Source organism: Hypanus sabinus, chromosome 28 (assembly GCF_030144855.1).
Source record: "Hypanus sabinus isolate sHypSab1 chromosome 28, sHypSab1.hap1, whole genome shotgun sequence".
In the NCBI taxonomy this organism is placed as follows: Eukaryota; Metazoa; Chordata; class Chondrichthyes; order Myliobatiformes; family Dasyatidae; genus Hypanus; species Hypanus sabinus.
In genome coordinates this window covers 38,237,241-38,260,405 of record NC_082733.1, presented here as the reverse complement: position 1 = coordinate 38,260,405, position 23,165 = coordinate 38,237,241, and the positions used below count along the sequence as shown (strand labels likewise).

The 23,165-nt window shown below is 44.5% G+C and overlaps 1 protein-coding gene across 5 annotated transcripts in view; it reads left to right on the top strand.

The window, feature by feature from the left end:
* Positions 1-23,165, top strand: part of LOC132382598 (coronin-2B) — a 224,003-nt gene that overhangs the window by 12,901 nt on the left and 187,937 nt on the right. For 3 of the 5 annotated variants that reach the window (XM_059952968.1, XM_059952970.1, XM_059952967.1), the window contains exon 2: positions 2,972-3,095. In XM_059952968.1, the coding sequence (XP_059808951.1) occupies positions 2,976-3,095 (120 nt within the window). In that variant the 5' untranslated portion in view covers positions 2,972-2,975. Of the gene's footprint in view, positions 1-2,971; positions 3,096-13,493; positions 13,844-18,798; positions 18,904-23,165 lie in introns of those variants that run through there. The other 2 variants (XM_059952969.1, XM_059952973.1) reach the window with 2 other exon arrangements.

The window sequence follows — 23,165 nt, the reverse complement described above, 5'->3', positions numbered from 1 at the left end:
ATCACATCAGACTCCACCGCCTCCTCTGCACGTTCGAGATATCAGCCACTCTTTGCGTAAAGGGCATTCCTCGCGGATCCGATTTCAACCTCTTTCCTCTCATGTTGATCCTGTTGCCCTCCTGCCATTGGGGAAAAAGAAGATAATGAATATTTACCCTCTTATAATTCTATATACATTGATCAGGTCAGTCTTCAGCCACCGTCACTCCAGGGAAAGCAAGACCAGCCTATCCAATCTCTCTCCACCACTAAAGTTATCCAATCCAGGCAACATCCCAGTGAGTCCTCTTCAGCTGCCGTGGGCTATAAACTCAGCCAGCTTCAGCACTAACCTGCCCACTATCAAGGACATCTTCAATACATCATGTCTCCAAAAGGCGGTATTAATCATTTAGGTCCCTCATCAACCAGGACATACCCACTTCTTATTGCTACCATCAGGGAGGAGATACAGGAAACTGAAGACACACTCTCAACATTTTAGGAATAGCTTCTTCCCCTCCACCATCAGATTTCTGAACGGTCCATGAACATTACCTCACTTTAAGCACGACCTATCTTGTTATATTTCTTATTGTAACTTATAATATTTTTTACATATTGCACTATACTGCTGGCATAAGACAACAAATCTCACAACATACAGTATGTCAGTGATAATAAATCTGATTCTAATTTTATTTCTCTATCTTCTGCCTGCAGTATAAATTCTATTTCCAGGTCACTGCTTCTGCCTTCTTCCTTGACCAATCGTTCACCAAATATTCACAAGTCTGCGATTCCCTTTTCAAGTTTAATTTCAAGTTTCTTGCCATCTGACTGGACATATATACAACCAAACGCAACAAGTTTCTTCCAGACAATGGTGCACCCACTAACACACAGCACATAAACAAGTATTATTATAAATAAGTTAATAAAATACCATTTAAAATGTAGGTAGTGTGCCTAACGGGGAAACAGTAAAAAGCTCTTCGTCCTAGTGAAAAGAGCTCGGTGGTGGCAGAGTATTCATTAGTCTCACAGCCTGGGGAAGGAAGTCTGGCAGAACAGGTTCAAAGTTCCCAGTATATTTATTATCAAAGTATTTATACAGGTACAACTCAGAGATTCACTCTCCGGCGAGTAGCCAAGAAACAAACAAACACCATGGAACTGAGAGAACTTCAAACACCCAACGCGTGACAAAAGAACAAATTGTACAAGTGGCAAAAAGCAAGTGGACAACACAAAGAATATCATTCATTTTTACATCTACAGCACATTACAGGCCCTTCGGCCCACAATGTTGTGCTGACCATACAGTAACCTACTCTAGAAACTGCCTAGAATTTCTCTAATGCTTAGTATCAAGAGCCAAACCAGGAGTCCAGCTGAATTCAGTTTAGTCTCAGTCCTGATGTCCCTATACCTCCGTCCTCAACATTGGAATTTGGAGACCTCTGTAATGTTGCCTGGCTCCAGTCCAGCTCAGCTTATTGGGTGGCATCACCATCAACCTTGCTTTCAGCTCTTCTATCCCAATGCAGCCTTGACTGTGTTGGATTATGGTGTAGAATTGTTGATTTTCTTGTAGTTTAACTTTGTATGCTTGCTTGTATTTTTACCTAATCACCCATTCATTCATTTGTTATGTGCCATGCCATATGACGTGGGCGATCATGGTCATTCTATGAACATGATTGTTCTTGGCAAATTTTTCTACAGAAGTGGTTTGCCTTCTTCTGGGCAGTGTCTTTACAAGACATGTGACCCCAGCCATTATCAATTCTCTTCAGAGATTGTCTGCCTGGTGTCAGTGGTTACAAAACCGGGACTTGTGTTATACACCAGCTGCTCCCGTGACTTCACGTGACCCTGAATAGGGAGGCGAAGTAGGAGCTACACTTTGCTAAAGGGTGACCTGCGGGCTACCGGCGGGAAGGAGCACCTTACACCTCCTTTGGAGAGATAGAGCAATTTTGAGTTCCTGGATGTCAATATCTCTGAGGATTTAACCTGGCCCCAACTATGAAGAAGGCAAGACAACAGCTATAATTCATCAAGAATTTGAGAAGATTTAGTTTGTTACCTGAAACAGTCGAAAGGTTGGACGGATGTATTGTGGAGAGCATTCTGATTGGCTGCATGAACATCTGGTGGGGGGGGGGTGTGGGGAGCTACTTCACAGGATCGAAGTAAGCTGCAGAAAGTTGTAAGAGTAGTCAGCTCCATCTTGGGCACTAGGCTCCGTAGTATTCATCAAGAACTGGTGCCTCAGAAAGGCGGCCTGCATCATTAAGGGCCCTTTTATCATTGTTACCATCAGGGAGGAGGTACAGAAGCCTGAAGGCTCACACTGAATGGCTCTTCTCCTCTGCCATCCAATTTCTAAATGGACATTGAACCCATGAACGCTACTTCTCCAGTTGTTTTTATTTCTGTTTTTGCATTGCTTATTGTAATGCAACTATTTGATATACACATATACCCTTACTGTAATTATGTTCTTTTTCCTATATTTATCATTGTACTGCTGCCACAGAGTTAACAAATTCCACAACATTTAATCATAAACCTGGTGATATTAAACCTGATCCTGATTTTGGTAGAGATGTATCTCCACCTGGGCACCCAGATCACCTATATTTGATTATATTTATATAATCACCTATATAGCAGCCATTATGTGAACGGGCAAGTGTTGGAGTGGGAGTTGAGGCTTCAACTCATCAAGGTTTCTCCAAGGAGAGGTGAAGGCCAAAGGTAGATTTTTTTTCATTATTTATTCTTTCTTTCTTTCTTTCTTTCTTTCTTTCTTTCTTTCTTTCTTTCTTTCTTTCTTTCTTTCTTTCTTTCTTTCTTTCTTTCTTTCTTTCTTTCTTTCTTTCTTTCTTTCTTTCTTTCTTTCTTTCTTTCTTTCTTTCTTTCTTTCTTTCTTTCTTTCTTTCTTTCTTTCTTTCTTTCTTTCTTTCTTTCTTTCCATTTAGAGCAATGGAGATACTGACAGGACACTGGAATGCTCCTCCTGTGGGAGTTGGGAAGGCGGGGAGACCTCCCATGTCCCTGATGGCTACACCTGCAGGAAGTGCATCCAGCTGCAGCTTCGAGCAGGTAAGGAGTTGGAGCTGGAAGTGGATGAACCCTGGGTCATTCCGGATGCCAAGGCGTTGACAGACCAGGCATACAGGGAGGTAGTTACACTCAAGCTGCAGGACACAGGTAAATGAATAGCAAACAGGAGGGGGAAAGGAGACAGGCAGCTGGTGCAGAGTAGCCCTGTGGCCATTCCCCACAACGGCGGGTATACTGCTTCGGATAGAATGATGTAGCAGAGGAAAGCCACAGTAGTCAGCTCTCCGGTACTGAGTCTGTCTCTGTGCCTCAGAGGGGAAGGGGATTAGATAAGGCGAGATGTAGTGATAGGGGATTCATTGGTGAAGGATATAGGAATGAGGTTCTGTGGATGAGAATGAGATTCCTGGATCGTTTCTTACCTCCCAGGTACCAAAGTCAGGAATATCTCAGATTGAGTCGACAGCATTCTTTAGTGGGAGGGTGAGCAGCCAAAGGTTGTAGTCCTCATTGGTACCAATGACATGGGTAGATCCTGCAAAGTGAGTTCGGGGAGTTAAGTGAGAAGTTAAGGGCAAGACACCCAGGGTTGTGATCCCATTGCTACCTTGGCCACATGCTAGTGAGGCCAGAGACGGGAAAATTATACAGTTTAACATGTGGCCAAGGAGATGATGCAGGAGGGAGAGCTAACACGAGGAAATCCATCAGGGAAGGTGGGACCTGTACAGAAGGGAGGCTTTGTACCTGAACTGGAGAGGGACTATTGTCCGAGCAGGAAGGCCTGCAGGGAGAGGGGTTTAAACTTGAGGTGCAGGGGGATGGGAACCAGAATACCAGAACAGATAGTGGAGTGGCTGTGGAGAAACATGTTGTTAAGCCTACATACAAGGTCAGGAATCAAAAGGTTGAACATGGTGGGACTAATTGATAGAGCTAAGGACTAAGAAAGTTATGACCACGTTAATGGAATTATATTATAGATCACCCAGTAGTTGGCAGGATTTAGAGCCACAAATGGGTAGAGATATTGCAGACTGTTGTAAAAAACAGAAGGTTGAGACAATTTTAATGTTCCACATATTGACTGGGACTCTCATACTGAAAAAGGGCTAGAGGGGAAAGTGTTTGTCAAAAGTGTTCAGGAAAGTTTCCTTAATCAGTACATAGAAGTCCCAATTAGACAGAGTCTGATACTACCTTTATTAGGGAATGAGACAGGCCAGGTGACAGAAGTTTGTGTTGGGGAACACTTTAGCATCTAGTGATCATTATCCCACTAGTTTCAAGGTAATTATGGAAAGGGATAGGTCTGGTCCTTGGGTTGAGGTTCTAAATTTGAGAAGGGCTAATTTTGTTGGCATCAAAAAGGTTCTGGTAAGTGTGGATTGGGCTAGGATTTTTCTGGCACAGTTACGCTTGGTAAGTGGGAGGTCTTTAAAAGTGAAATTTTCAGAGTGCAGAGTTCGTTTGTGCCTGTCTGAATAAAAGGAAAGGATAACAGGTTTATGGGACCTTGGTTTTTGAGAGATACTGAGGCCCTGATTAAGAAAAAAAAATGAGATCCAGAGCAGGTATGGGCAGATGGAAACAAATGAGGTGATTACGGAGTGTGAGAAATGCAAGAGAACACTTAAGAAGGAAATCAGGAGGGCTAGAAAAAGACATGAGATTGCTGTCAGACAAGGTGAAGGAGAATCCTAAGGCTTCTACAGACATATTAAGAGCAAAAAGATAGCAAGGCACAAAACTGGGCCTCTTGAAGATCAGAGTGGTCATCTATGCATGAAGCTGAAAGAGATGGGGGTGATCTTAATTGGATTTTTTTGCATCTGTATTTACCCAGGAGACAGACACAGAGACTATAGATGTGAGGCAAAGCAGCAGTGCATTCATGCTCCCGAAACAGATTACAGAGGAGGGGTGTTTGCTGTCTTGAGGAAAATTAGGTTAGATAAATCTTTAATTTCTTCAGCCAGAGCATGGTGAATCTGCAGAATACATTGCCACTGAGGGCTGTGGAGGACAAGTCATCTGGTGTCCTTCAGGCAGAGATTGATATGTTCTTTAGTGGTAAGGTGATTAAGGGTTATGGGGAGAAGACAGGGAAAGCAGTTGAGAAAGGAATCAGTCATAATTGGAGGCAAAGCAGATTTAGCATAGAAGGTTGAGGGGGGACGATAGAGGTATTTAAAATTATGAGGGGGATAGAGTTGACTTTCCATTGAGAGTAGGGGAGATTCAAACAAGAAGACATGATTTGAGAGTTAGGGGGCAAAAGTTTAGGGGTAACATGAGGGGTAACTTCATTACTCAGTGTGTGGTAGCTGTGTGGAACGAGCTTCCAGCTTCCAGTAGAAGTGGTAGAGGCAGGTTCGATATTGTCATTAAAAAAAAAAATTGGATAGGTGTATGGACAGAAAAGGAATGGAGGGTTATGGGCTGTGTGGGTCGGTGGGACTAGGTGAGAGCAAGCGTTCGGCATGGACTAGAAGGGCCGAGATGGCCTGTTTCCGTGCTGTAATTGTTTTATGGTTTTATGATTAATGGGCTGAAAGGTCTAATTCTGCTCCTATATCTCATGATCTTATGATTAATGTATACAATGTATAATTCAAAGTTCAAAGTCAATTTATTATCAAAGTACATACTGTATATGTCAACATATACAACCCTGAGATTTTAACTTCTTGCAGGCATTCTAAATAAATCCATAACAGAATAATAACCATAATAGAATCAATGAAAAGACCGCACCAACTTGGACATTCAACCAGTGTGAAAAAGAAAACAAACTGTACAAATACAAAAAGAAAGAGTTAAAAGTAATAAATAAGTATCAAGAACATGAAGTGAAATATCCTTGAAAGCAAATCCAAATATTGTTTGATTAAGCATTCTTGTTCATTGTGGGAACAAGTGAAGCTGAGTGAAGTCATCCTCACTGGTTCAAGAGCCGGATGGTTGAGGGGTAGTACCTGTTCTTGAATCTGATGTTCCATAGCACAGAGTAAACTTTTCTTGATTTCTTCTTTCCCCTAAGTTAACCATGGCATTAGGGAAGAATATTGTAGTTTGATGCAATCCGCTGACTTCAACTGGTCACAGAGGCTGGCAAGACTTCCTGTAACAAAATGTTCTGAAATTGAGTGATTAACTCTTACATAATCTGTGAGTGAAGCTACTTGTCTGCGGTAAATGTTAGGAGTTTTATGCATTGTTATGTGGCACGGTTAGTACCGGCTGTACAAGGTGGAGCAGAACTCACAGAACATCCAGAGACAGTGGGGGAGAGCTTCAGAGAGAGTGCCAGATACATAGTGTGGGAGAGATATAAATTGAAAGTAAGTTGGACAGGGGAGGGGGTGGATGCAAATGTACAGTGGGTGGATACAGCCTAGATAGAGAAACAGCAGAAAGGAGTGGCAGAATGAGAAAGGGAATGGAAAGAATGAATGAAACAAATGGCATAAAAGCAAGAAAGAACCCAAGAGAGTTGGAGTGTTCCATGATTGGAGCTCTGTGCAGGCTGGAAATTCTGTGAATAATTGTACGTCCTGCGGAGGGCAGTAATACGCCTAGATGTGTCTAAACTGCCGGAAAAAGAAGAAGAAGAAGTTCAGTTGTTATTCAGACCAATTTTCAGAATGAGGAAGATATGTGACCTAAGAGTCTTTGGGTGTGGAATGATTGTTGCTGCCAGAAACTGCTGAACCCTGAGAGTTTCATGCACAGGAGTCTCTAGGGTTTATAGAGGATGGTGTGAAAAACAAAAAGACATCGAGTGAGCGGCAGTTCTGGGGGCAGTAGCACCTTGTTAATGAGAGAGCTCAGAGGAGAATGGCCAGACGGGTTCAAGCTGACAGGAAGGCGGCAGTAACTCAAATAGCCACGTGTCACAACACTGGTGTGCAGAAGAGCATCTCTGAGTGCACAACACATCAAACGTTGAAGCCAATGAGCTACTGTACTGGAGGACGACACCAGGTGCCACTCTTGTACCTAATAAAGTGACCGCTGAGCATAAATTTCCCATTGTTGACTTTGAGGTGGTGGGGGAGAGCAGATCAGAATGCTCAGGTGGGGCCCACAAGTTAAGAAGGTTCACCTGAGTAATGTACCAAAATCTCTCCAATTGCTAAAGCTGTACTAATCCCCCATGACAAAGAGCCAGTGAATAGTGGATCCTTTAAGGTGATGCAGGAGATTGGTTGTTTCCTTCTGTCTGATCTGCCATTCTGCTCACATTCAAAGCAGTGGTTGTTACCTGTGTGTAGTGATGTCAAACATTATACATGGTGAATGAGTCACTGTTGTGTATTAAGGTGTTAAGAACACAGAAATTTAATTAAATTTATTTCTTCATAACGCAGGAATGAGTCTCAGGCCCAGTGCCGATTTGACATTTTGATATAACCTAACAAGGTTTTGGTAAGCCATCTTCTTGAACTGCTCACACAAGAGACTCAGCAGATGCTGAAAATCACTCCTACATACATATAAATGCATAAGGTAGCTTATATACATAGATTAACAGTACATAGATTAAGCATTGCTATGTACAGTAGTAAGGTGGCTGGCAGGAAATGATGAAGTAGTGCTGATCGGGGGTGTGAAGGGGTGGGTTAGTGGGTGGAGGTGTTTATCAGCCTTACTGCTTGGGGAAAGACTCTTGTTTTTGAGTCTGGTGGTCCTGCCGTGGATGCTATGTAGCCTCCTCCCTGATGGGAGTGGGACAAACAGCCCATTAGCAGAGCGAGTGGGATCCTGCATAATGTTGTTGGCTTTCTTATGGCACCTTTCTGTCTATGTGTCCTTGATGGTGGGTGGGCTGACGTGTTGGACAGTTTTGGCCCCTCACAGATGCTGCTCGACCCATTGAGTTCTATCAGCAGATTCCTTCTGTACTAAATCAGGCCCTTACACCGTGCGCTCAGTGATACCATGACATTAGGCTCTCTGTCTCCTTCCCGTACCCCCAGCGCAACACGATTTGAGATTCAATCCACTAGAGTGGTGTCATCTTATAAATCTGCGAACTTATTGATGGGGTTAGAGCAGAATCCAGTCACATAGTCATGAGTGTATAGGGAGAGAAGAAGCAGGCAGACTCGCTGGGCACAGTAATGAGAATAATTGTGGTGGAGGTGTTGCCTCCTATCTGTCTGGTATGGTGGGGGGACGGGGCACGGGATTGAATCAGTGGCAGAAGGTTGTAAATTCAGTCAGCTCCATCATGGGCACTGAGCTCACTAGCATCCAGGATACCTTCCTGGAGCAACGTCTCAAAAAGGTGGCATCCATCATTTAGAAACCCCATCACCCAGTCATCCCCTCTTCTCATTGCTGCTATCAAGGAGGAGGTACAGAAGCCTGAAGGCACACGTTAATGATTCAAAAACAGCTTCTTTCCCTTTGCCATCTGATTTCTGAATGGACAGTGAGCCCATAGACACAACCTCACTCCTTTTTTTCTCTCTTTTTGCACTACCTATTTAATTTAAGTTTTAAAAAAAATAAATGTCAAAGGTTCATTTATTGTCAAAGTATACAACTCTGAAATTCTTCTCCAGATAGCATGAAACCAAGCACGATCATCAACCCCTAAATCCCTCCGCCCCGCACAAATATGACCCCCAAATCCCCCTCCCTCACACACAAAAAATGAGAAGATCTGGCGGGGAAAAGAAACTAAAAAACTAATAAAACTGAAAATAAGTCCACAGTCCAAATCAACATCCAAAGCACAGAAAACCTGGGCAACAATCCCCCTCTCTATAGCACAGTGGTCTCATCAGCGATAAAATGGCAGTCTCCCCTCTCTGTAGCAGAGCCATTTCCCCAGTGATCAAAAGGCAGGCAGTTGGCGTTTCAATCTCCCTCGTCGCTTTAATCGGTGAAATGGAGTCGAATATCGGCTCACAGTCTTCTCACCACGAGGCTCCTACATGCTACCTCTGCCGCCCGGCATCCCCTCCAAGACTGCAGAGCACTGGAATATCCAAACGATCTCCAAAAGACAAAGCATAGGCTCCAACAGTTCCAGAATCACATTCAAGATGGAAAACAAATGTAAAACACAAAAACATGGAATATATGGTTTCATGATCTGTCCAGAAGTTGTCGACTGAAGGAACATTGTACACAGGTACCATTTGGACCGGAATATATATATTCCTTACTGTATTATTATGTATTGTGGCCTACTCCTGCCACATACCAACAAACTTCACAACATATGCAGAGATATTACAAGAGATATGAAATTGTTTGTAAGCCAAAATGTCGTAAAGTGAAGAAGCAATTACCATTAATTTACATGGGAAAAATTTTTGAGCGTTCCCAGACCCAAAAAATAACCTACCAAATAAAACCAAATAACACATAAAGCCTAAAATAACACTAACATATAGTAAAAGAAGGAATGATATGATAAATATACATCCTATATAAAGTAGAAATAATGTATGTACAGTGTAGTTTCACTTAACGGAATTGGGAAGATTGAGCCAAAACCAATTTGTAGAAAAAAATCAGCACGTGCATGCATGCGCACACACCTGCCCGCGCAAGGCTTCACTGTCATGGTAGTCTTTCTCGGGGTATAAAGAAGTTTAAAGTGGGTGTCTTTTTTCGTAAAAGTGAAAATCCTTTTTCGGTGCTAATGTAAGCCTTTCATAAAAGTGAAGTTGCATCAAGTGAATGTTCGGAAAGCGGGGAGGGGGGTCATCTGTAAACCCAATTCTGATCCTTAATGTTTGTGGTCTGTTCGTCAGGAAGTCAAGAATCCAGATGCAAAGGGAGGTGTTGAGTCCCAGGTATAACAGTTTGGAGATGAGTTTATTTAGAATTATCATGTTGAAAGAGGAACTGTGGACAATTAACGGCAGTCTTGTGTAGGTGTCTTCGTTACTGTCCGGATGCCTCCCAGGTGAGGGGAAAGGGAGATGCACTCAGTGGTTGATAAAAAGCAGTTACAATCGGACAAGAAAAGGCGAATGAGCCAATGTACTTGCTTTTCTTCCCAGCCTGCGGATTTCCCATGACTGTAACCAAGGAATGCTGACGGACTGTTATTTGAACTGCCCGATGGACAAACAGAATGACCTAGTCAGGAATATCACTCGTGCCTCAACTTAGAGGGCCCACAAGGGGAAGGAAATAGAGGAGGAAGCTATTTTTGGCAGCTCATTGTTTCAGTAGTCACGGATGATGTGACAAGCTGGGAAGTGATAGGTGGAAGTGGTAAAGGAGTGATGATGAAGGAAGCTGATAGGAGAGGAGAGTGGACCAGGAGAGAAAAGGAAGGAGAAGGGATGTGATGACCTGGTGAGGAGAAGGGACGGAGTAAGAGGAGAGTCAGAATGGGGAATGGAAAAGGAGAGAAGGGGGAGGGAGAGAAGTTACTGGAAGTTAGAGAAATTGACCTGGCAACCTCTGTTCCAGGAGAATCTGTGAGAGCTCGCCGTGAACTGGCCAGGGGTGATTCCTACAGCAGAGGCCACTCTTCGCAAAGTACTTCACTGGCTGCAGAATAACATGGAGTATGTAGAGGTTGATTAAAGTGCTATTGAAATGTAGTTCTTCCCTTTCCATTTTCCCAATTGATACTGGCTTATTATTGTCAGGTGTGCCAAGAAAAGTGAAAAGTTTGTGTTTTGTGTGCTGTCAGATCATGTTGTACACAAGGTAGCAGAAAGAAATGTGAATGTAGATGATGGTGTTACGGTTACAGAGGCAGTGCTGTGCAAGTCAACTAATGTGTTCAAAGGGCCACAACATGGTAAACGGGGAGATCAAGTGAACAGAGTTCAGTGAACTGTTAGGATATGCAATTGACTCTCCCTCCCTCTGCAGGGGGTAGAGTCACTGCCTCACAGAACAGCTGCCGGGTTCGATCCTGACCTGCCTCTCTGGAGGTTGCACGCCCTCCCTGTACCTCCATGTATTTCTGCTCTGGCCACTGTTAGTTGCTGCTCGACAGGTGGGTGAGCAGGTAGGGAGGTGGAGGGATATAGACCATGTGTGAGCTGCTCAAGGTTTTCAGCATCTGCAGAACCTCTTGCATTTAAGGCCAGCAACTGGGATTGGTTTAATTGGCATCATTTATTTATTTTTTATTTATTGAGGTGCATCGTGGCATAGGCCCTTCTGGCCCTTTGAATTCCCCAATTTAATCCTGGCCTAATCATGGGACAATTTACAATGACCGATTAACTTACCAACCCAGTAGGTCTTTGGAATGTGGGAGAAAACTGGAGCACCCAGAGGAAACCCGCGGGGTGACTGGGAGAACTCCTTACAGGCAGCGGCGGGTGTTGAACCCGGGTCTCTGGTACTGTAAAGCGTTGTGCTGATCACTATGTGGCGTGGTCACCTCAGAGGGTAGAGTCCTTGTGTTCCAAAGAGACTATTCCTGATGGGCAGCCAATTAATCAACCAAAGGTGCTGGGAAAGGGCCAGTAACATCATGAAGGATCTCACTCAGCCTGCTCATGGACTGTTTGCCCCACTCCATCAGGGAGGGGGCTATGCAGCATCAGTGTCAGGACTACCTGACTCAAAAACAGTTACTTTTCCCAGGCAGTAAAGCTAATCAACACTTGCACCCACTAACCCACCCCTCCACCACTACCTTATCATTTCTATTACCTTAATTTTTTTAGATTTTATTTTATTTAGAGGTACAGAATGGAACAGGCCACCCACCCCAATGAGCCACAGCTGCCCAGCGACCCACCGATTTAAGCCCAGGCTAATCACAGGGCAATTTACAAAGACCAACTAACTAGTAGGTCTTCCGACTGTGGGAGGAAACCCACCAGCACAGGGGGAGAATGTACAAACTTTCCTACAGAGGATGCCGGAATTGTACTCTGACAGTAACAGCGTCGCGCTAACCCCTACTCTGCTGTGGCGCCCCGATACTCCTGTACCTAGAGTCACTTTATGGACATGCAATCAATGTATATAAACAATCTTATGTATTTATACTTACTGTGTTTTATCGTGTTCTTTATCTGTTTTGTTTTGTGCTGCATCGGATCCGGAGGAACAATTAATTCGTTCTACTTCACACTAGAAATATTTAAGCAATATTGAATCACCCTGGGTGACAGAATCTGGAGGAAGCCGGTGGGAATGTGGAAGGATTAATGTTAATAGATTAACGTAACGCTGTAAAACTCCAGTCTTAAATCTGGTATTTTCCTTTCAGCATTTCTTTTACCACTACTTCAGAGTGTCCTACTGTAGTTGTTCCAAAGTTATTACGCACCAAATTCCGGAACTGTTGAAGGGTCTCGGCCCGAACCGTCGACCGTTTACCCTTTTCTATAGATGCTGCCTGGCCTGCTGATTTCCTTCAGCAGATAGTGTTCGTTAGTTTGATTTCCTGCATCTGAAGATTTTCTCCTGTTTCTAATCTTTGCCACCAATCTTTGTCCCAATGAAGGGTCGGGGCCCAAAATGTCCACTGCGTATTCCTCTCCATAAATGCTGTCCGACCTGCTGAGGTCCTCCAGCACCTTATGTGCGTTATTCGGGATTTGTAGTATCTGCAGAATCTTTTGTATTTAGTCTTTTGCACCATTTTACTGTTCTGCGCTTGTCCCAACACGTTTTTCAACACGCTCAAAATACTGGAAGAACGGAGTTCCTCCAGCGTTTTATGTGTGTTGTATTGGATTTCCAGCATCTGCAGCCTTTCTCGTGTTTGTATATTGTTGCATTTAATATTACCGTGTACACATATTGTGAGCTTCATGCCAATATGGCACCCTGGTACAGTATATATGACAGTACACTAATCTGAGGGAATTCTTGGCCATCGGTACGAACTCGACGGACCGATGGGTCTGTTTTCTGCGTGGCTCTGAGACTAAATGCATCTCCTGTTAAGATCGGACTGTGAGCCCGACTCTTAAACATAACAGGAAGGGATTTATTAAAAGAGCATCAACCCCATTCTGGGTCCGCAAAGCAGCCAGCTATCGGCCACAATTACTCAGACAGCTGGGAGGGGGGGGGGGGGGGTCCTCTCCACAATGTGCCGCATTGTCTGCGGGTCGGGCAAATAAAGTTTTCAACCAACTGATCTGGCAAAGAGTCCGCTGCAAAACTAGCTTCAACCTTGGGCACCATTCAACGTTCAGGCCACCGGGAGCCTGGTGTGAAATACTAATCGGGCGCAGTTTCTTGCCCCTCCGGGAAGCCGGAGGAGGCTTCTCTGATCGGGTAGCCCGGCTTCCCGCCCGCTGCAGCAACTACAACCCCCCGAACTGGCAGGAGGAAATCCGGGCTTGTTACCGTCACCGAGAACCTGACCTCCACCCTCCCTGAAACGTGGTACTGTTACAATGAGAAAGGTGCAACCTTGAGACTCATCTGCCAGAACTCTACTTCCTGCTTATTTATGCGTTCTCCAAGCTGTTACACACAAACACACAATCCCTCTCTCGCTCTCTCTCTCTCTCTCACACACACAATCCTCTCGCTCTCTCTCTGTGGAGATTTCCCGGCTTCCAGCCTCCTATGGAGGAGCTCATGCATTATAAATGAGAGCTGACATCACGGACATCAATGAGCAACGTTGAGCCGGGTTAATCACATTGGAAAGAGTTTCTGGGCTTCCTGTTATCTCCGCCGCCCTAACCTCTGCAGAGACCAGTCCACATAGTCCTCATCTCGTTGAAGCTCCTCGACCCGATCTTGCAGAAGGATTCCTGGCACTCGCCTACCCCTCCCAGCGCAAGGACGAACAATAAATCTGCATGACTGTCACAAAGGTAAGGCGACAAGACGTGAATGCTTGGGTTATTTTGTGCTGTTATTCGTGAAGTCCCGCAGCCGGCGGAGATGTGGGGAGCGTTCCGGCTCGCCGGCTCAGCTGGCGTTGCGGATACCTTGCGGCGGGGAGCTGATGCTGTGCAGTTTCCAGCGTCGCTGACCGCTTCCACCCCCATCCACCCCATTCTACGCGACAGCAAGTGGCCAGGATGCAGCCAGGGGTCAGGGAATGTGTCTGCTGGCAATGCGCGCTTCAAACTAGACCCTCCGTATATAGTCATTTGTAGAGAAGCAGGTGTGGCGAGGGAAGGGCAGAGTCTGAGAGGCGGCAGTAGATAATAAAGACATAGGAGCAGAATTCGGCCGTTGGGCCCATCGAGTCTGCTGTACCATTCCATCATGGCTGACTTACTATCCCACTCAACCCCATTCTCCCGCCTTCTGCCCATAACATTTGACGCCCTTACTAATCAAGAACCTATTAACCTCCACTCTAAATTTGGTCTCCACAGCGGACTGTGGCAATGAATTACCTCTGACTAACGAAATTCCTCCTGAAGGGTAAGAGGATGAGGCAAGGGGCGATGGCCATGGAGTGAGTGAGTGTGTGTGTGTATTTCCACTGGACAGAGGCAAAAAATTCAAATAGTCAGTTCCATCAAGTGTTAACATATCTCTTTGCAGCCGACTTCCCCCCAAACCCTAAGTGAATATTGTTGAATCAGAGATTAGAACATTACTTGTCGGTAATGCCTTTCCCATTTCTGGGACAGAGTCCAACACAGACTTAGAAGTACTGTTGAAATTACTGTACAGAAGAGGAGGGGATGGTGGTGGTGGTGACCTGGCCAAGGCGCCCCACCATCAGCCAGCCAGTTACGTTATTGCTCTTTTTGGGATCTTACTGTGCAGCAGTGGGCGGCTGCATTTTCTACATTGCAACAGTGACTCAAGCACTTCATTGGCAGAAAGGCACTCCAGGGCATTCTGGAAGGGACATAATAGACTATAGAAATGAAAAACCTTTGGGGTTTTCACACACCAAGTTCACACACACAGTAGAGAGACACATGATCTCATGTTTGCTGTTTCCATTCTAAGTCCTGGTCAGGACTGTCGTGTTAGAATTCCTGTTTTGTTGGGTAGGTGTGTGCAGGTATTGGCACAGCTCGTAGGCCTCCTGCCTCATTCCAGGGACTTGGTTCAGTCCTAACCAAATACCCCCACCTCTGTTGGTATGGAGTGGGCTCATTTTCCCTGTGTCCCAATGAATATTTCCTGATGTTCTGGATCCCTACCACATCCCATAGGGAGAGGCTGACATAGGTTAGGACTTTAATTCCCTGGAACGCAGGAGAATGAGGGGCGATCTTACAGAGATATACAGTTTATCAGGTGTATCGAGGGGGTGAATGCATGTTGGCTTTTTTATTCCCCTCATGTTGGGAAAGACAGAAGCAAGTGGTCATAGGTTTAGGGTGAAATGTGAAATATTTAAGGGGAATTGGAGGAGGAATTTCTTCACTCGGAGGATGGTGTGAGTGTGGAGCGAGCTTCCAGCAGAAGTTGTAGGTGAAAGTTCAATTATCACATTTAAGGGAGGTATGGAGGTATGTGTGCAGGTAGATGGAACTAGGCATTGATCAGACTGGCAAGGTCTAGATGGGCTGAATGGCCCGTTTCTGTGTTGTATTGCTCTATGTCGCTTTGACTGTATCCCAGAGGCATGCAGTTTAGCTGGTTAATTGTCCACTGGCTGCAAACCCCAGGATGGTAGAATTTGGAGGAGTTGCTGGTGATGTGGGGAGACCAAAATGGGATTTGTATCACTGGGTATCAATAGTTCGTGCAGACTCACTAAGTGTTTTACTCCGTTATTGAACTCTCTGTTATTTTACGTAGGCTTGTGTTTGCATTCAGATCTTATAGAAAGGAGTACAATTAAAATACCTAGGGGAGGATCTTCCGGGCAGTCCCACTGGCCACTCACCCCTTGCTGGGATAAGCAATAATAGGTCTACAGCAGATGCCATCACTGTCTAGTATGGATGGACAGCATTGGAAAAAGCTGCAGGGAGTTGTAAACTCAGCCAGTTATATCATGGGCACAAGTCTGCCTAGCATCGAGGATGCCTTCAAAAGATGATGTATATAATCCCACTCATCCATCCAACTTTCTCTTTGACTTTCTACCATCAGGCAGGAGGCCCTGATGCATAAACACAAGAACAATCAGGATGGGAAACAGTTTCTTTCCTCAGGCTATTAGGCTTCTGAACTCCCTGTCACATCGCATTCAAATTGTCACAGGTTAATCTGTTCTGTACCCTACAGTATTTAAATTATGCACTTTGCTTATTTATGCATAATACATCTATAGATGTTGTCCTTACTTTCCTAAGTTATCATGTGTTATGTGTACTACTGCGCTTTATACCCTGGTCTGGGGAAATGTTGTCTCATTTGACAGTATACATGTAAGTAGTTAAATGACAATAAACTTGACTTATTGTGAATATAATAAATTTTATGTATTAGAATGTACTGCTGCCACAAAACATCAAATTTCATGGCATACTGTATGTCAGTGATTCTGATTCTGATCACCAGAAATGGAATCAGAGCCAACCATTCTGCCCTTTCTACCTGTCCCACCCTTTTGCAAGATCTCTGGTAACCTGTTAACTCAACACCATCTCCCTGCTCTATCCTTATATTCTTAAATTCCCGTAATACTTAAACATCTATCAGTCTCAGTCCTTATAAGTTTCTAACCAGTAAACTGGAACCAGCTGATAGGCCCAGCAAAATGGACATCAAATGCCTTTGACTGTCAATAATGCATGCCAGGGACAAGGGCAAGGGTGGGGTAGTTGCACAGTTGCCCAAGAGGCTTGCTGTAAAAATATTTGGGGAACAACTAATTGGGATCCTTCTTTCTGCAGCTACCAGTCCTCGAGACTTCACAGGACCTTGCAATTCCAATTACCCCTACACACAAGAGATTACGCAGTTGCTGAGAATTTTGATTAATGTGCATAAATTAGACAGCGCCTGTGGAGGGCAATAAACAGTTAATGTTTTCAGATCCTGATGAAGGGCCTCAGCTGGAAACTTCGACTGTTTATTCCCCTCCATAGATGTTACCTGACTTGCTGAGTTTCACCAGCATTTTGTGTGCATTGCTTCTAACCCTCTGCCCTACTGAGAAGCCTTTTATTCCCAGTACACCTCCAAACCCTAATGAGTCTCTAAGCAAAGAATATTGCCTTTTTTGCAGCCCTATTATTTTCCTAAGCTGCTCGCCGCATTATGAACTCTGAAAGGTTTTTCCACCTTTTTCTCAGGGCAGTAAGGTCTATTAAGAGGGGACATAATTCTAAGGTGATTGGAGGAATGTGTAGAGGGGGATGTCAGAGGTAGGTTTTTCATGCAGAGAGTGGTAAATGCTGCCAGGGGTGGTGGTAGGGGAATACATTAGGGACATTTAAGAGGCTTTTAGATAGGCGTGTGGATGAAAGAAAAATGAGAGAGTAGAACATAGAACATAGAAATTTACAGCACCATATGCTGACCATATAACCTACTCCAGTGACTGCCCAGAATTTCCCTAGCGCATGGCTCTCTATTTCTGTCATCTCCATGTGCCTTTGCAGGTGGGAAGGTTTAGATTGATCCTGGAATCGGTTAAAAGGTTGGCACAACATAGTGGGCTGAAGAGCCCGTAGTGCTCTACGTTCTATGTTGGTTACTCTCCTAGAGATTCCAGGTAGATTCCAGGTGTGGATTGGTGAGGGAGGGAATGAAGAGGAGGTTGATAGGTTCTTGATTGGTAAAAGTGGAAAAGGTTACGAGGAGAAGGCAGGAGAATGGGGTTGAGGGGGGATAATAAATCAGCCATGATGGAATGGTGGAGCAGACTTAATGGGGTGAATAGCCAAATTCTGCTCCTGTGTCCTTGGGGCGACGGAGGATGAGAGGTGACCTGATAGAGGTGTATAAGATGATGAGAGGTATTGATTGTGTGGATAGTCAGAGGCTTTTTTCCAGGGCTGAAATGGCTAACACGAGAGAGCACAGTTTTAAGGTAATTGGAAGTAGGTATAGAGGAGATATCAGGGGTAAGTTTTTTACTCGGAGAGTGGTGAGTGCATGGAATGGGCTGCCAGCGACGGTGGTGGAGGTGAATAGAGACTCCTGGACAGGTATATGCAGCTGAGAAAAATAGAGGGCTATGGGTAACTCTGGGTAATTTGTCAGCTAAGGACATGTTCAGCACAGCTTTGTGGGCCGAAGGGCCTGTATTGTGCTGTAGGTTTCCTGTGTTTCTATGTCCTATGGCCTTATGGTCTTAAAGGGGACTGGTTCTTGAGTGAGTGATATAGCTGAGTTTCTGCCACAAGCGAATCAAACTCCAAACAGAAGTGGATTTACAGTGGACCTGGTCTCCATTCCAATCTCCCTGACCTGTTTGCCCAGGCATTCATGCTGTCTCCCAGACTAGAGACAGTAATGTTGACCCCGTTGTAGAACACCCACCCACAGATATCTCCGGGATAATTTGACAACATTTTCCAGATATTGTGCCTTAGCCAAATTTCCAGATGGGAAATGTACGAACTCTACCCCACACATAGCAATTGAAATATTGTATTCTCTGCTTCGGGATCTATATTAACAGATCTGAAGAGTGCTGAATCAGAGATACAGGCCACAATTATATGATTAATTTCACCCCTTGCTGGTTAAATCATAACTTATTCCTGTCTGTTATATATGGATCAAGTTAGTCAAGACAGTTTCACAGGCAGAGCTTTTTATGACCACTTGTAAGCACCATAAAGCAAAAGCTCATGAAACAGAGAAGCTGCCAAAACTGAAGTCTGTAAATATTTTGGATAGCTATTTGGAATTCTTGTATTATTCCAACTGCTTGTCATGAGCGCTGCTTTGAGGATTGCAGGCTCTTGTTTCATTTCTCATCCATCTTCTGGCCAAGGTGTTTGGTGGGACCCTGCCTTCCCTCTCAAGGTGAAGGGCCCCGTGGCTGTAGTTGAAGGTGAGAAGGGGAGTCCTCCTTAGTGTTCATCAGATCGGAACCCAAAGGCTGATTGGAAGCCTGGACATTGAAGCCCGATGGCTGGAGTTGGAGGACTGCCCATGAGTGTGTGTGGGTGGGAGGGAAGAAAGGGGCTGGTTTTACTGCTGTTGCTTTGTTACTTGTTGAATATGGATTTGTTGTGTTCTGCCTTGCTCTGGTTCGGTCGAGTCGTTCTCCGATCTTACCGATCATTTGCAAATGTTTCATCACTGTACGAGGAGACATCGTCAGTGCGCTGTTAATTTGTGGTGCATCCTCTGGATACTTGGCATTTGTATACTCATCAATCAGCTGATTGGCTGTCATTACAGAAACCCAAGGGAGGAGATCTCATCGCTGATTGGCTGTGTGGCAAACTCCATGCCCTGTGGCCTGGAATTTTGCCCACATTGGCTCATAAATAAGGTGTTATTCTACCGAGCGTGATGGGCATGCTATGTTTGCACCAGAGTACTTGCTGCAATTTGCAGGCTGCCTTTAACGCATCCCTCCATTGTGATGGTTGTTACCACAAACAATGCATTTTACTGTATGTGTCAATGTACATAAATGAATCTCAATCTGAATCTTCTATAATATTCAGCTTATAATTCAATTGCATTGGCACTGTTTTTAATTAGAATTATGTAACTGAAGTTTCTGGAGTGACAACAGTAACAGTCATGGTGTGTGTTGGTGATGACTGAACCCAGATGCGGAGGAACAACAGACTCCCATGTAGAGACAGAAACAAGAATTTATACATTGGAATTCCAACAGAGCATCATTGGCTAGACTGAGTGACACTGCGAGGAGAATCATTCTCAAAACAGGAACCCCGTGATGTCAGCTAATTGGGAGTCCACTTTAAATAATCACATAACGTGGAAAACCTGTGCTAGTCAAAGTAAACTTGATATCAATGAAGCAGAAAGCAGAAGGGCTTAACAACTAGTTAAGACAACAGTTAACAAATCCAGGTGCTGTAGAAACCTCAGAGCCCAATGCTCTCAGACTTGCCACACAGGCTCATGAAAATTATGTCCTTTCCAGCTTTATTCCCCTTCACATAAGAAACTTAATTGGGCACTGCTGAGTATGTCACCACATGGAACTGCACCAGGAATTCACAGGATAAATGTCATTACTCGTAAAACGTTGCTAAAAGATTAAACGCTGGCTTTGGTTGTCGCATGTGGATCGAAACATACAAGAAGTTCACCGTTGGTGTCAACGACCAGCACTATCTGAAGACGTGCTGGGGGCAGCCCGCAAATGTTGCCATGCTGCTGACACCAACATAGCATATGCACAACTTACTAACCCTAATCTGTCTGCTTTTGGAATGTAGGAAAAAATTGTAGGTCCGGAGGAAACCCATGTGGCCACAGTTTCCTTACAGACAGCAGCAGAATTGAACCCAGGCCTCTGGCATTGTAAATTGATGCACTGTTACTCTACCATACCATCCTCTGATATCATACCTTTTGTGCTCTGGTGGTGAATCATACGATTCCACCACTGGGCTTTCCTGGTGCACTCTGTCTCCTATGGAGTGCAGAGCAACAATCCCTGTGGAAAAGCGTCACCTTTCCCTTCCATTCCCAGTGTATTAACCAGACCCTCACCATCTCACTATCTAAACTCCAGGAACTTGACTCTCTGATCCTCTCAATGCCTCCAATTAAGACCTAGATTTAAATCCCCACCCCGGCTATTGTCACCTCTCTTTGCTCTACCAAGCAATCATGGCACGTGTGGCTCCCCCTCCACACACCCCAGTGCTATTGCCCATCCCAAGTCACCCCCTCCCCACTTCCTGTAACTGTTCAGCGTCAAAACTGAATCCATTCAGGGATTCAATAGACAATAGACAGTAGGTGCAGGAGTAGGCCATTCGGCCCTTCTAGCCAGCACCGCCATTCACTGTGATCATGGCTGATCATACACAATCAGTACCCCGTTCCTGCCCTCTCCCCATATCCCTTGACCCCACTATCTATAAGAGCTCTATCTAACTCTCTCTTGAATGCATCCAGAGACTTGGCCTCCACTGCCTTCTGCAGCAGAGCATTCCACATATTCACCACTCTTTGGGTGAAAAAGTTTTTCCGCATCTCTGTTCTAAATGGCCTACCCCTTATTCTTAAACTGTGGCCTCTAGTTCTGGACTCGCCCATCAACGGGAACATGCTTCCTGCCTCCAGTGTGTCCAATCCCTTAATAATCTTATATGCTTCAATCTGTTTCAATGATTCCTCTGCACCTCTGATCTGAAGGGACATCCTTCTGTTTTGAGGCTGTGCCCTCTAGTCCTAAACTATAGGAAACATCCTCTCCACATCCACTCTGTCTAGGCTTTACAATATTCAGTAGGTTTCAATGACATCCCCCCCTCACTGGTACTACCTACACCCCATCAAGAAGTTACGTACAGAAAGGTGCCAGCAAAGAGCCAGTAACATCATAAAGGATCCCACTTACCCTGCTCATGGATTGGTTGTTCCAAACCCATCTGGGAGGAGGCTTCATAGCATCCGTCCCAGGATACCAGACTCAGAACCAGCACTTTTCCCAAGCAGTAAGGCTGATCAACACCTCCACCTACTAACCCACCTCTCCACACCTCCCATCACCACGACTTCATCATTTCCTGTCAGTCACTTTATATACAGACACTCCTGTGCCCAGCATCTCTTTATGGACTTCCAATCAATCTATGTATATAAGCTCAAGAAATCCAAATCAAGACATGCAAAATGCTGGAGGAACTCAGCAGGTCAGGAAGCATCTATGGAAATGAACAAACAGTCGATGTTTCAGGCCAGGGCCTTCTTCATGACTGGGATGGAAGGGGGAAGATGCCAGAATAAAAAGGTAGAGAGAAGCGAAGGAGGACAAGGTGGAAGGTGATAGGTGAAGTCAGGTGGGTAGGAAAGGTAAAGGGCTGGTGAGGAAGGAATCTCATAGGAGAGGAGAGTGTACCATAGGAGAAAGGGAAGAAGGGGACCCAGGAGGTGAAAAGATATAAATAAGCTATCTTGTGTATTTGCATTTATTGTGTTTTTATTACTATTATATTTTTTATCTTATTGTGTATTTTTTTGTGCTGCGTTGAATATGGAGTAACAATTATTTCATTCTCCTTTACTCTTGTGTACTGGAAATTGCATTGAACAATCTTGAATCTTGAATCATTCTTCTAAACTCCAACGAGTACAGGTCAGGAGCCATTAAAAGCTCGTCATACATTTGGACAATGACATACTCTTCCATGGTGCATTTTGCGTTCCTTTAATAAAATATGCCTTGACATCTGTTTGCACAGCAAGCTGCCCCAAAAGACAAGGGCTCTCTATGTCAGTGATATGCATCAGAGTAAATATCAGTTGGAGTATTAGGGACAATTCACCTTCTGCCAGGGGATCTCTTACATCATCCTGAGAGCAGATGGGCTGTCTGCTTAAAGGCTGAAATACAACCCCTCCAGCAGGGCAGCACTCACTCAGCGATGGAGTGTAAGCTAGATTTTCACGTTCAGATAACTGGATAGGATTTGGAATCAGAACCTCTGATTCAGGAGATGGGAGAAGGGACAAAGTGAAACCCAACTGACATCAACAAATACAATGTAATTCTGGGATCTTCCTGGACTGCTTTCCTTAATTGATTCTCTGGAGTATTTGGAATTCAGTAATGTTTCTCCTCATAGTGTTAGTTACTTCATTAGTGTCATCAGCCCTGCGGGCCTGTGAACCTGTGTTTGTTAATTGTTGTCTGTCTAGAGTCATTAAGCCCTTGTACTTTCTGTTTAATTTTGTCAAGTGTATTTTGACTAGCAAGGGTTTTCCATGTAGTGTGATTATTCAAAGCGGACTCCTGATTAATGCTTATTGTGGGGTCCTATTGTCGTGGTATGCACTGATAAATGACGAACTCCCCGTGTTTCAAGAATGTTATGTCTTGCGGTGTCAGTCGGTTGAGTCACCGATGTTCTGTTGAAATTCCTATGTATAAACTCTTGTTTCTGTCTCTACGCGGCAGTCTGTCATTCCTCCGCACCTGGCTTCATTCGTTTGTCAGCGCACATTGTGATAGTTAGTTACCTCAACTCTCCACTAATGAGTTACTGAATTATTAATATTTCAGCAACGGCATTCTTTTTTGCCTTGAATTGTCAAACTTCTTTGTAATGCTCTGTGTTTTAAAAGATTATCTTTATTTGTCACATGTCATCGAAA